Here is a 13,003-nt window from a genome sequence, read left to right on the forward strand (position 1 = left end):
CCTGTTCACCCATGACTGCATGGCCATGCACGCCTCCAACTCAATCATCAAGTTTGCAGACGACACTACAGTAGTAGGCTTGATTACCAACAATGACGAGTCAGCCTACAGGAAGGAGGTGAGGGATCTGGGGAGTGGTGCCAGGAAAATAACCTCTCCCTCAACGTCAACAAAACTAAGAAGCTGATCGTGGACTTCAGGAGACAGCAGAGAGAGCACACCGCTATTCACATCGACGGGGCTGCAGTGGAGAAGATGAAAAGCTTGAAGTTCCTCGGCGTACACATCACTGACAATCGGAAAGGGTCCACCCAAACAGACAGTGTGGTGAAAAAGGTGCAACAGCGCCTCTTCAACCTCAGTAGGCTGAAGAACATTTTGGCTTGGCCCCTAAGACCCTCAAACTTTTACAGATGTACAATTGAGAGCATCCTGTCGGGCTGTATCACCGCATGGTACGGCAACTGCACTTCCCGCAACCGCAGGGCTCTCCAGAGGGTGGTGCGGTCTGCCCAACGCATCAACAGTGGCACACTGCCTGCCCTCCAGGACACCTACAGCACCCGATGTCACAGGTAGGCCAAAAAGATCATCAAGGACATCAACCACCCGAGCCACGACCTGTTCATCCCGCTATCATCCAGAAGGCGAGGTCAGTACAGGTGCATCAAAGCTGGTACCGAGAGACTGAAAAACAGCTTCTATCTCAAGGCCATCAGACTGTTAAATAGCCACCACTAGCCGGCTACCACCTGGTTACTCAACCCTGCACCTTAGAGGCTGCCGCCCTATGTACATAGACATATGTATCACTGGTCACTTTAAATGGAACACTAGTCACTTTAATAATGTTTACATAGTGTTTAACTCATTTCATATGTATTTATTGTATTCTACTGTATGTTAGTCAATGCCACTCAGACAGTACTCGTCTTAATATTTATATATTTCTTAATTTAATTATTTTACTTTTAGATTTGTGTGCATTGTTGTGAACTGTTAGATACTGTTAGATACTACTGCACTGTTGGAGCTAGGAACACAAGCATTTCGCTACACCCGCAATAACATCTGCTAAATATGTGTATGTGACCAATAAAATTTGATTTGATTTGAGAGAGAGAGAGCGAACACACAGTCCAACACAGCCTACTGAGCAGGCTTTCTCTAGAGTGCTGCATCCGTAGTTACTTCAACATATTACGTACACTATATATTTGTATATATTTGACCTTGCCTGCTGCTCCTGTGTGTGTGTCGAGGTGGGTTCCTTGTTCCTTGTCAATCATTGGCTTATTGGTGAAATCAGCAGTCAGACAATATCTTCTTTAAGTAAATCAATTAAACCTTTATTAATGCAATTGCAGATAGAAGTTGACAATGGAAACACAGCACGTGTGTTTCAGAGTAAGTTCTGCACCCCACCTAAGGGCGCAGCTGATTTTATACGTGATCACTCCCTAGTGGTATGATCACCTACGTCAATGTACAGGTGAAGTCGGAAGTTTACATACACCTTAGCCAAATACATTTAAACTCAGTTTTTCACAATTCCTGATATTTAATCCTAGTAAAAATTCCCTGTCTTAGGTCAGCTAGGATCACCACTTTATTTTAAGAATGTGAAATGTTAGAATAATAGTAGAGAGAATGATTTATTTCAGCTTTTATTTCTTTCATCACATTCCCAGTGGGTCAGAAGTTTGCATACACTCAATTAGTATTTTGGTAGCATTGCCTTTAAATTGTTTAACTTGGGTCAAACGTTTCGGGTAGCCTTCCACAAGCTTCCCACAATAAGTTGGGTGAATTTTAGCCCATTCCTCCTGACCGAGCTGGTGTAACTGAGTCAGGTTTGTAGGCCTCCTTGCTTGCACATGCTTTTTCAGTTCTGCCCACAAATGTTCTATGGGATTGAGGTCAGGGCTTTGTGATAGCCACTCCAATACCTTGACTTTGTTGTCCTTAAGCCATTTTGCCACAACTTTGGAAGTATGCTTGGGGTCACTCACTGTCCATTGGAAGACCCATTTGCAACCAAGCTTTAATTTCCTGACTGATGTCTTGAGATTTTGCTTCAATATATCCACATCATTTTGCTTCCTCATGATGCCATTTATTTTGTGAAGTGCACCAGTCCCTCCTGCTGCAAAGCACCCCCACAACATGATGCTGCCACCCCCGTGCTTCTCTGTTGGGATGGTGTTCTTCGGCTTGCAAGCGTCCCCCTTTTTCCTCCAAACATAACGATGGTCATTATGGCCAAACAGTTATTCTTTTTTTGTTTCATCAGACCAGAGGACATTTCTCCAAAAAGTGCAATCTTTGTCCCCATCTGCAGTTGCATACCATAGTCTGTTTTTTTATAGCGGTTTTGGAGCAGTGGCTTCTTCCTTGCTGAGCAGCCTTTCAGGTTATATCGATATAGGACTCGTTTTTACTGTGGATATAGATACTTTTGTACCTGTTTCCTCCAGCATCTTCACAAGGTCCTTTGCTGTTGTTCTGGGATTGATTTGCACTTTTTGCACCAAAGTACATTAATCTCTAGGAGACAGAACGCTTCTCCTTCCTGAGCGGTATGACGGCTGCGTGGTCCCACGGTGTTTATACTTGCGTACTTTGTTTGTACAGATGAACGTGATACCTTCAGGCATTTGGAAAATACTCCCAAGGTTGAACCAGACTTGTGGAGGTCTACAATTCTTTTTCTGAGGTCTTGGCTGATTTCTTTTGTTTTTCCCATGATGTCAAGCAAAGAGGCACTGAGTTTGAAGGTAGGCCTTGAAATACATCCACAGGTACACCTCCAATTGACTCAAATGATGTCAGTTAGCCTAACAGAAGCTTCTAAAGCCATGACATAATTTTCTGGAATTTTCCAAGCTGTTTAAAGGCACAGTCAACTTAGTGTATGTAAACTTCTGACCCACTGGAATTGTGATACAGTGAATTATAAGTTAAATCATTTGTCTGTAAACAATTGTTGGAAAAATTACTTGTGTCATGCACAAAGTAGATGTCCTAACCGACTTGCCAAAACTATAGTTTGGTAACAAGACATTTGTGGAGTGGTTGAAAAACGAGTTTTAATGACTCCAACCTTAGTGTATGTAAACTTCTGACTTCAACTGTATTTAAACAGCAATATGCTGAGGTTACCTTATAAGGTAACCTTGCACAGTAGCTTCTCTGAATTCATTAGTATTGTCCACTGTCACACAAGATCAAAATGTCTAAACCAGACAGTGGTTACTTCTCTTTATCTAGTTTAGGTCTGACTCAGACCTAGCCTGCAAGCAAACTCCTGCAAGCAAACCACAAAGACTAATATAGATGGCTTGTGCAACGTATAGTGGCGGAGTTTTTAGGCACATAGCAACAGTATCTATTATAAGGCCTGCAGCAAAACATATGAATCTTACGGTCCCCTTAATCAATAATGGGGAGGGTCTTTGGGACCCTAACCCCTTCATGTGTGTCCCTGTCCGGCACTGGCTGCACTTTTCTTTCAGGCTGTCATTGCTCATGATGATGATTCATTGCATGACCCATTATGGCTGCTTCCCTTTTCTTTGTTTTGCCTTTCTTTGTGTTTTTTCTTTGTTCACACACTCTACTCAAATAGAGACAGACAGAGAGAAACAGAAAGAGGGGCTCAGGGCTTAATGGTAGTAGTGGGGACACTGATGGAGAGTACCTCATCAGTCGTACAACTCTCAGTAAATGTGAATGCGGACTTTCCTGCTTTAGCAGACCAGACTGATTGGTTTTACCAGGCTGTGTGTGTGTGTGTGTGTGTGTGTGTGTGTGTGTGTGTGTGTGTGTGTGTGTGTGTGTGTGTGTGTGTGTGTGTGTGTGTGTGTGTGTGTGTGTGTGTGTGTGTGTGTGTGTGTGTGTGTGTGTGTGTGTGTGTGTGTGTGTGTGTGTGCGTTCTCCATCATCAGGCAGTATGAGTGTGTGTTTTCTCTCATCGGTCATGGAGCCCTCAGAGAGTGAGAGTGTGTGTGCTCCATCATCAGCCAGTGGGCAGTGGATTTCCTCTCTACACTTCAGCACCATCATGTGATAATGGCACACTATCATCTGGGTGTCAAGTGTCATAATAACAGGCTGGCTTTCACCAACTTACTATAGCTATTATCTACATGTTATCCACTTGCACTTTTTTACTGTCACAGGAAGTTAGATAACACTTGCAGTGAATGCTATTACTCTGTACGGTTTTATTGTGACTCCAATGACAATGTGTTTATTTGTTTCTATATAAATACAATTTATTGTGAAACTGGGGCCAGTGTGCTTGATGTGAGAGAGAGAAAAACATTGCGAGATGACTGTTGGTTTGTGCTGTAGTGTAGAGAGTTTTATTAAAAGTATTGGAATACAGCCTTCTCTGTTGTCTCAGCTGCTGGCGATATTCTGTTTTGAGGCCTTTTGACTGGCTGGCTGACATGCTGACTGGACCTCTTAATGCAATCATACTGTAGATGTTATTTTAAAGATGGATTGCTGCCAAAGCAAGTGTTTAGGCTTGCTATCAACCTCATGCTCTCTCAATCCATCTCACTTCAACCCCTCTCCCCCCTTTCTCTCTATCCATCTCTCTCTCGACCACTCCCCCTCTTCTCGCTCTCCCTTCCTCTCTCTGTCGCCCACTCCCCCACTCTCGCTTTCCCATTCTCTCTCTCTCTCTCACTCCCAAACCCCCTCACTCTGTCTCTCTCTCTCTCTCTCTGTCTCCCTACCTCTTTCTCTCTTTGGTTCTTTTAACCGGGCAGCTCAGTATTCTGTGTGGAGCGAGACGTTTCCTGTCGCTTGATGCTGTGTTTGCTTTTCTGAGCCTGGTCCCAGAGTGCTCATCCCGTCTGCTGTTGTTTTAACATTCATGGCGCCCCTCTCTCCCCCTGTCTCTCCCCATCCCCCCTTTCTCTACCCCAACCAGAACATGGCCTGGCCAGACCAAGATGTAAGTCTGTGCTCCACACACACAAAGGCACAAACACACAGAAAGACTCAGCTGTAATCGCTGCCAAAGATGCTTCTACAAAGTATTAAATACTTATGTAAATTAGATATTTCTGTATTTCATATTCAATAAATCTGCAGAAGTTTCTAAAAACATGTTTTCACTTTGTCATCATGGGGTATTGTGTGTAGAGGGGTGATAATCAATTTAATACATTTTGATTTCAGGCTGTAACACAAACAAATGTGACTGACCGGCTCAAATTGGTCTTTGTTACGAACCTCTTTGGCCCAGCGGTCTAGGGGGGATGGATACGAGACCCGTAACATAAATCATGCAAATTATAATCGTGACATGTAACAGTGAGAACCAAAAACCACAGACAACTGAAATCTACCGTCAAACTCAAAAGGTTTATTTTAAACACACGGTAAAGGGGTGTGGGAAAAGGGGCTGAGCTGGACCCAAGCAACGAAACAATAATCCAAAACCACCCCTAAGCTAGACTAGCCTATTTCAACAACAGCTAGCTAACTAACCAAAAATACAGTGGGTGGTCCGCCCAGTTCTAACTATGGTACTTAGACACAGTATTCCTACGGGTAATGTATGCCCATGGGCGACTTGTCTTGGTACCCCCTTTTTCCCACCAAACAAACAAACAGTCAAATAACAAAACAATACTCACAGGATTACCGGACAAATGTGACATGTAGTTTGCAAAAACAAAAGAGATCAATACAGAGAGAGAGAGACACGGGGAGATAGAGATTGGACACAAGAGCGAATGAGCACAAAGATTGATCACAGAGTGAGAATGAGCTCGCGAGATAAAAATGAGCTCCGGGAGAAAACAACTGACTGGGTTTTTAAACCAAGGGAAAGGGACTGTGATTGGTTGAGGGAGAAGGAACAGGTGTCTTCTGATTGGGGACTGATGATTGTCACCTGTGATGGGGAGAAGGAGAGAAAAGAAACACACAGGATACACACTTGTATCCGTAACACTCCCACCCTTAAAAGAGCAACCCCCAGGGGGGATTGCGACTAAAAGTATGTACACAGTTTATACAAAAGTATCTACAATGAATACTCACAAAATCAAAGTCAATCTTCCGAAACATACAAAAATTATTACACACGAGACAAAGCATCTGCTAACATATTTTCAGAACCCTTTTTGTGGCAAATCTCCAAATTATAATTTTGTACAATAAGAGCCCAACGCATAAGGCGCTGGTTCTGGTTGTACATACGGTGGAGAAACACTAAGGGGTTATGGTCCGTATATACAGTCACAGGTAGGGCACTAGACCCTATGTACACCTCAAAATGTTGCAGAGCTAACAACAACGCTAGAGCTTCTTGCTCGATGGTGGCATAGTTTGTCTGACATTTGTTAAATTTTCTGGAGAAATAACACACCGGATGATCCAGTCCACTCTTGTCCTGCTGAAGTAGAACAGCACCAGCACCTCTGGCACTAGCATCTACCTCAAGTTTAAATGGTTTTTCAAAATCCGGAGCTGCAAGTACAGGGGTATTACATAATAGTGCTTTAGCAGTTTCAAAAGCTACCTTACAGTCCGGGGACCACACAAACGATCTTGCCGGACTGAGCAAATCGGTCAATGGAGCAACTACCGCAGAGAAGTTTTTACAGAAGCTACGGTAGTAGCCAACCATCCCCAAAAAGCGGCGTAGCTCTCGTCTGGTGGTAGGCGCAGGGAATGCAGTGATAGCCAAGACCTTAGCATCAACAGGGCGCACCTGTCCATGGCCTACCTCTTTGCCGAGATAGGTAACAGTGGCCTTCCCAAACTCGCACTTTGCCAAGTTCAGGGTTAAAGAAGCAGCGGCCAAACGTTCACATACTACCCTTAGAGAGTTAACATGATCTGTCCACTCAGATGAATAAATCACTAGATCATCTAGATATGCACTACAATTAGGAACGCCAGCTAATACGGTGTTAACCAGTCGTTGAAAAGTGGCTGGTGCATTTCGCATCCCAAAAGCCATGACAGAGTATTGTAGGAAGTTGTCTGGGGTAACAAAGGCAGAAATCTCAGAAGCACGTGAGGTTAACGGAACCTGCCAGTAACCTTTTAAGAGGTCCAACTTAGTTACATAAGTAGCAGCACCAACAGTGTCAATACAGTCGTCCAGTCTGGGTAACGGGAAAGAATCTGGCAATGTGACAGAATTTACCTTTCGATAATCCGTACATAACCTGGACGTACCATCAGGTTTAGGAACCAGAATGCAAGGAGAACTCCAAGGGCTTGAACTTGGCGTGGCCAGGTCATTTTCCAACAAATATTTCACTTCATCCCTCATTATCTTCCTCTTAGAAGCATTGACACGATATGGGTGTTGCTTGATAGGGGCAGCATTTCCAACATTAATGTCATGTTCCAACACATTTGTGCGAGTAGGAACGTCATTAAAGAGACATGGAAAACTGTGGAGTAGCCTCACAATATCGTCGGCCTGTCCTTCCGTTAAGTGAACCAGACCTGACTGGAGAGACATCAGCATTTCTGAGTTGGGCAATCTAACACACTGCTGCTGAGTATTGCGCAACTCCAATCCATCTCCATCAACATCATCAATATGACAGTCCACTATCATAGCCGTAGAAGCAGCAGAAATAGCAGTAACTTCCGCTGTGGTTGAACCATCTACCTGGGTGATGGGTCGGGTTTGGTATGCTTTCAACATGTTAATGTGGCACACACGAGATTGCCGTTTTCTATCAGGAGTTTGAAGCACATAATCAGTTTCACTTAACTTCTTTTCAATCAAATAAGGACCAGAGAAACGAGCTGACAGTGAAGATCCTGGAACAGGCAATAACACCAGCACTTGGTCACCTGGCTGTAGTGGACGAGAAACAGCCTGTTTATCATAGTGTCTTTTCATACTTGTTTGTGAGGAAGACAGAGCTTCCTTAGCGAGAGCACAGGCTTGGTGTAGGCGCTCACGAAAGCGACTAACGTAGTCCAACACATTCTCTTCTTCCGTACACAACTCTTGGGACAAAACTGTTCTTTAAGGACTTTCATTGGTCCTCTCACTGTGTGACCAAACACTAGTTCAGCTGGGCTGAACCCTAGGGACTCCTGTACAGTTTCACGAGCAGCAAACAAAACTAGAGGAACTCCCTCATCCCAATCTTTCTCAGATTCCAAACAATATTTACGTAGCATAGACTTCAGTGTCTGATGCCATCGTTCAAGCGCACCCTGAGACTCTGGGTGATATGCGCTGATACACGGTGCGCAACTGACAAGGATTTTAACACCTGCTTGAAGAGCTTTGACAGGAAATTTGTACCTTGATCAGTTTGTACCACCTTAGGTAACCCGAATGTCGTGAAGAACTTAATTAAGGCTTTACTCACCACTGGAGCTGTAATCCTTCTCAGAGGAATGGCTTCGGGGTATCTTGTTGCCATACACATTATCGTTAACAGAAACTGGTTACCCGATTTTGTCTTCGGTAACGGTCCAACACAATCAACCACCACATGTTCAAATGGTTCACCTATGACAGGTATAGGACAAAGAGGAGCAGGAGGAATAACCTGATTTGGTTTTCCTGTAACCTGACATGTGTGACATGTCCGACAGAACTGAGCCACATCTTGTTTTAAACCTGGCCAAAAGAAATGTCGAAGGATCCGATCATAAGTCTTCGTGATCCCTAAGTGTCCAGACCACTGGTGATCATGAGCAAGGGATAACACATTGTGTCGAAAGGCTGTAGGAATCACTATTTGGTAAACAGCATTCCAATCTCCCTCCGCGCCACCATGGGATGTCCATTTACGCATGAGGAGATTACCATCAAGAAAGTAAGCCACATTCTTCTTCTTTACCTCTTCCAATGAGACAACACTAGAAAAACATTTAGCAAGCTTGTGGTCAACCTTCTGGTTAGCAATCAGCTGCTCACGAGTGACTGGTAACTGTATTGCCTCAGCAATAAGTTCAACATACTTCGATTCTTCCCTTGTCTGTTTGTCAGAGGTGATCAGCTTCGCAGAGGTAGTACACAACCCATCCTCTTGATCATCTTCTTTGAACAGAACAGTGTTCGACAAATCTATCACGTCACCCACTTGTCTTGCCTGAGCACGAGTGACAGCACAAGCGGGGGAACACATGGGGATAACTCTGTGCCAACTCATTGGAGAGAGAGTGGTCACTTTTATCCAACACTTCCAATACGGGTACTACCTTTCCTCCAGCAATATCGTTACCCATTATAAAGGTCACACCTTTTACTGGCAACATAGGACGTACCCCCACTCTGAATATTCCACTGATCAACTCAGAGTGTACATTCACAAAGTGCAATGGCACTGGGACAAAACCCATTTCAATACCCTGAACTAACACACTGGAACCACAGTATGTATTGTCGGATAAGGGCAACACATCAGACAATATAAATGACTGTGCCGCACCAGTATCTCTAAGGATTTTAACAGGACGCTGAGATGCTTCGTCATTCGCTATGGACACAAACCCCTCGAAAATGAACGGTTCGTAACTGCGGTCGGGTACTGAGACTTTCAAACTACATTTACCCTGAGGCACTGGTTTCGTTTCAGACCTCACAACAGTACGAATTAGCCCAACACCTGTCGGCGGCTTTGCACGAATAGGCATCCCTTGTTTGCGTTTTAGTAGGAAGCAATCATTAATCATATGTCCCACTTTATGACAATAGAAACAGGGACGCTCATTTTTCTGGCGTGCTTGATATACTGCGGGCCGACCAGGACTAAAAGTAGGCAACTCAGTAGCTCTACTCTCAGTATGAGCCGAAAACACACTCTTGTGCGTCAACACAAACTCGTCTGCCAACACAGACGCTTCTGACAGGGAGGATACTTTCTGTTCATTTAGGTATACTACAATGCGTTCGGGTAAACAATTTTTAAACTCTTCCAACAAAATTAACTCCCCGGAGAGAGTTGAAATTAGTTACCTTACTAGCAGCATGCCATTTATCAAACAGATTTCCCTTGTCTCTAGCAAATTCCACATAAGTCTTATTAGAAGACTTTCTATGAGACCTAAATCTCTGTCGGTATGCCTCAGGCACAAGCTCATAAGCGCGAAGAACGGTAGCTTTGACCACTTCATAGTTCAAACTATCTTCCAGAGGTAGCGCTGATAAAACCTCTTGGGCTTTACCAGTTAATTTACATTGTAGCAATAAACACCATACTTCTTCAGGCCATTTCAAGGCTACAGCTATACGTTCAAACACACAAAAATAGGAGTCAACCTCTGACTCTCTAAACAAAGGTACTAAGGCAATCTGCCTACTAATGTCAAACGTGTTGGAAGCTACAGCTGGTGAGGACGACTCACTAACAGGCACAGTAGGAACGAAGGCTAGCCTCGCTGTCTCTGCTTCCAGTTCCATTTGGCGCATTTTGAAATCCATCTGCCGCTGTTCTCTTTCTTTTTCAGCCTCTATTTTACAGATTTCCAACTGCCGCTGTTCTCTTTCTTTTTCTGCCTCAAGTTTACACATTTCTAACTGGAGATTTTCTCGCCTAATTTGGGCTCTCTCTTCTGCCTCCAGTTGAAACTGTATAGAACGGACATCCCTTCTGGCATCACCAGTTGACAGTGGGGAGAGTGGATCAAAACGGGGCAATGTAGCTGGAGCTTTAGCCTCGCCTTCGGTCTCAGACACCGACGGGCTTACAGGAGCAGCAACATCCCCTACAGGGGTAGTAGGCTCAGGCAGCGGTAACACAAGCACCTGCTCTTTCAACAATACATTTAACACTAGTTTCTTAACCTCCGCCTTAACTAAATTGTGAGAAATAGACAATGAATAATGTTCTGCCAAGGTCATTAAATCAATTTTACGACATTTATTAAACACCTCCCACAAAGGGTTATCCAAAAAGGATTTCAACTCAAAAGTAGCCATCTTGAACTACTACCAAACACAAAAGCCAACAAATAGCAAACACTAATGCTTATGACGCTCAACACTGACTAACCACACAATAACAATCTGCATGAGCGGTATGGGCGTCAGTAATGACAGATCCCGGATGAGTCCCCACTTATGTTACGAACCTCTTTGGCCCAGCGGTCTAGGGGGGATGGATACGAGACCCGTAACATAAATCATGCAAATTATAATCGTGACATGTAACAGTGAGAACCAAAAACCACAGACAACTGAAATCTACCGTCAAACTCAAAAGGTTTATTTTAAACACACGGTAAAGGGGTGTGGGAAAAGGGGCTGAGCTGGACCCAAGCAACGAAACAATAATCCAAAACCACCCCTAAGCTAGACTAGCCTATTTCAACAACAGCTAGCTAACTAACCAAAAATACAGTGGGTGGTCCGCCCAGTTCTAACTATGGTACTTAGACACAGTATTCCTACGGGTAATGTATGCCCATGGGCGACTTGTCTTGGTACCCCCTTTTCCCACCAAACAAACAAACAGTCAAATAACAAAACAATACTCACAGGATTACCGGACAAATGTGACATGTAGTTTGCAAAAACAAAAGAGATCAATACAGAGAGAGAGACACGGGGAGATAGAGATTGGACACAAGAGCGAATGAGCACAAAGATTGATCACAGAGTGAGAATGAGCTCGCGAGATAAAAATGAGCTCCGGGAGAAAACAACTGACTGGGTTTTTAAACCAAGGGAAAGGGACTGTGATTGGTTGAGGGAGAAGGAACAGGTGTCTTCTGATTGGGGACTGATGATTGTCACCTGTGATGGGGAGAAGGAGAGAAAAGAAACACACAGGATACACACTTGTATCCGTAACAGTCTTATGTAGCAAAATTTGTGGAGCAAAATTAGTTTTTTACATTGGATAAAAGTACAGACTTAGAGATAGAAAATGTTATGTAATACACTACAGTTGAGGAACAATGGGAAAGTAATTCTGCTTTGAAAGTTGATACATTTGTAACCTCACTTTTGAGAAAATGGCCCTTGAATGATTTGGTAAGCTCTTCTTTGTCTACACCCATTCAGCATCGTTCACACCCTCTTAAGCCTTACCCCCACCCATTTCTTTAAGCATTCACATGTGAGGCTATGCACTAAACAACGAAAGATTTAAAGACTAAAGGCTGGTTTATACTACGTCTATCGACAGTTGTCGCAGTGACATCATGAATATTCTATTGTCGTTCGACATCAAATAAACCCACCCGTTTAAAAAGGAATTTAGTATATGTCAATCTAGCAAACCAGGCAGCTAAAAACAACTTTCTAAACAAAGTTTTGGTTTGGTTCTAGCTTGTTAGCTAGCTAGCTAATGTTTAGTTAGCTGGCTAGCCAGTTCAAATAATGTCCATATCTTATAGCTGGCAACGTCTTCACTTTAGCTCATTTGTCTTCATTATTACAGGAAAATAAACTCACAACAAGATCATTATTTGCACATTAATGGCAAGCCAATTACAGAAAAATAGCTTACGGTTGTGAGTGTGATGAAATAAAGCATGGCATTCTACCGGAGAATTTTAGAATTTGGACACTGTCTCGTTGGCCTAACGTTATATCCTAATTTTACTTTGGTGCAGGTCATGTTCTTCACATTATCGTCTCTGGTAAGCACATACTATATCAAATAAGACCAACGTTTTGTCACATGCACTGGGTACAGAAGGTGTAGTGAAATGGTTACTTGCATAGTGGAGTCTTTTGTTTAGACATGTAGCTAGCTAGCTAGCTAGCTAAACAATGAAACATAATCCCTCATTCATAACATTACTACCCTGAATCTGCAGGTAGCTAACCAACCAGGTTTAATGTTAGCTAGTTAGCTAAAATTAGGCAATAACTAGCAATGCAAATGGCTGAGATACAAATAATATTACTACACAGATCATACACTTAAAGTTAGCTGGCGAGCTAACAGTAGGATTTAACTTGAAATGAAAAAAACTTTCTGACAAAATTTGAAATAATATAATATCTGAAAATGTAGCTAGCTAAACTATCTTACCCATA

The 13,003-nt window shown here is 43.2% G+C and overlaps 1 protein-coding gene across 5 annotated transcripts in view; it reads left to right on the plus strand.

The window, feature by feature from the left end:
• The window catches only part of LOC106603510 (cytospin-B), a 192,337-nt gene that overhangs the window by 148,220 nt on the left and 31,114 nt on the right, over window positions 1–13,003 (plus strand). The window contains exon 13 of one of the 5 annotated variants that reach the window (XM_045717131.1): window positions 4,946–5,046. The exons of the other annotated variants lie outside the window; for them this stretch is intronic. Within the exon in view, the coding sequence (XP_045573087.1) occupies window positions 4,946–5,026 (81 nt within the window). The 3' untranslated portion in view covers window positions 5,027–5,046. Of the gene's footprint in view, window positions 1–4,945; window positions 5,047–13,003 lie in introns of those variants that run through there. 5 annotated transcript variants of the gene reach the window in all.

This window comes from Salmo salar, chromosome ssa04 (genome assembly GCF_905237065.1).
Source record: "Salmo salar chromosome ssa04, Ssal_v3.1, whole genome shotgun sequence".
Lineage (NCBI taxonomy): Eukaryota > Metazoa > Chordata > Actinopteri > Salmoniformes > Salmonidae > Salmo > Salmo salar.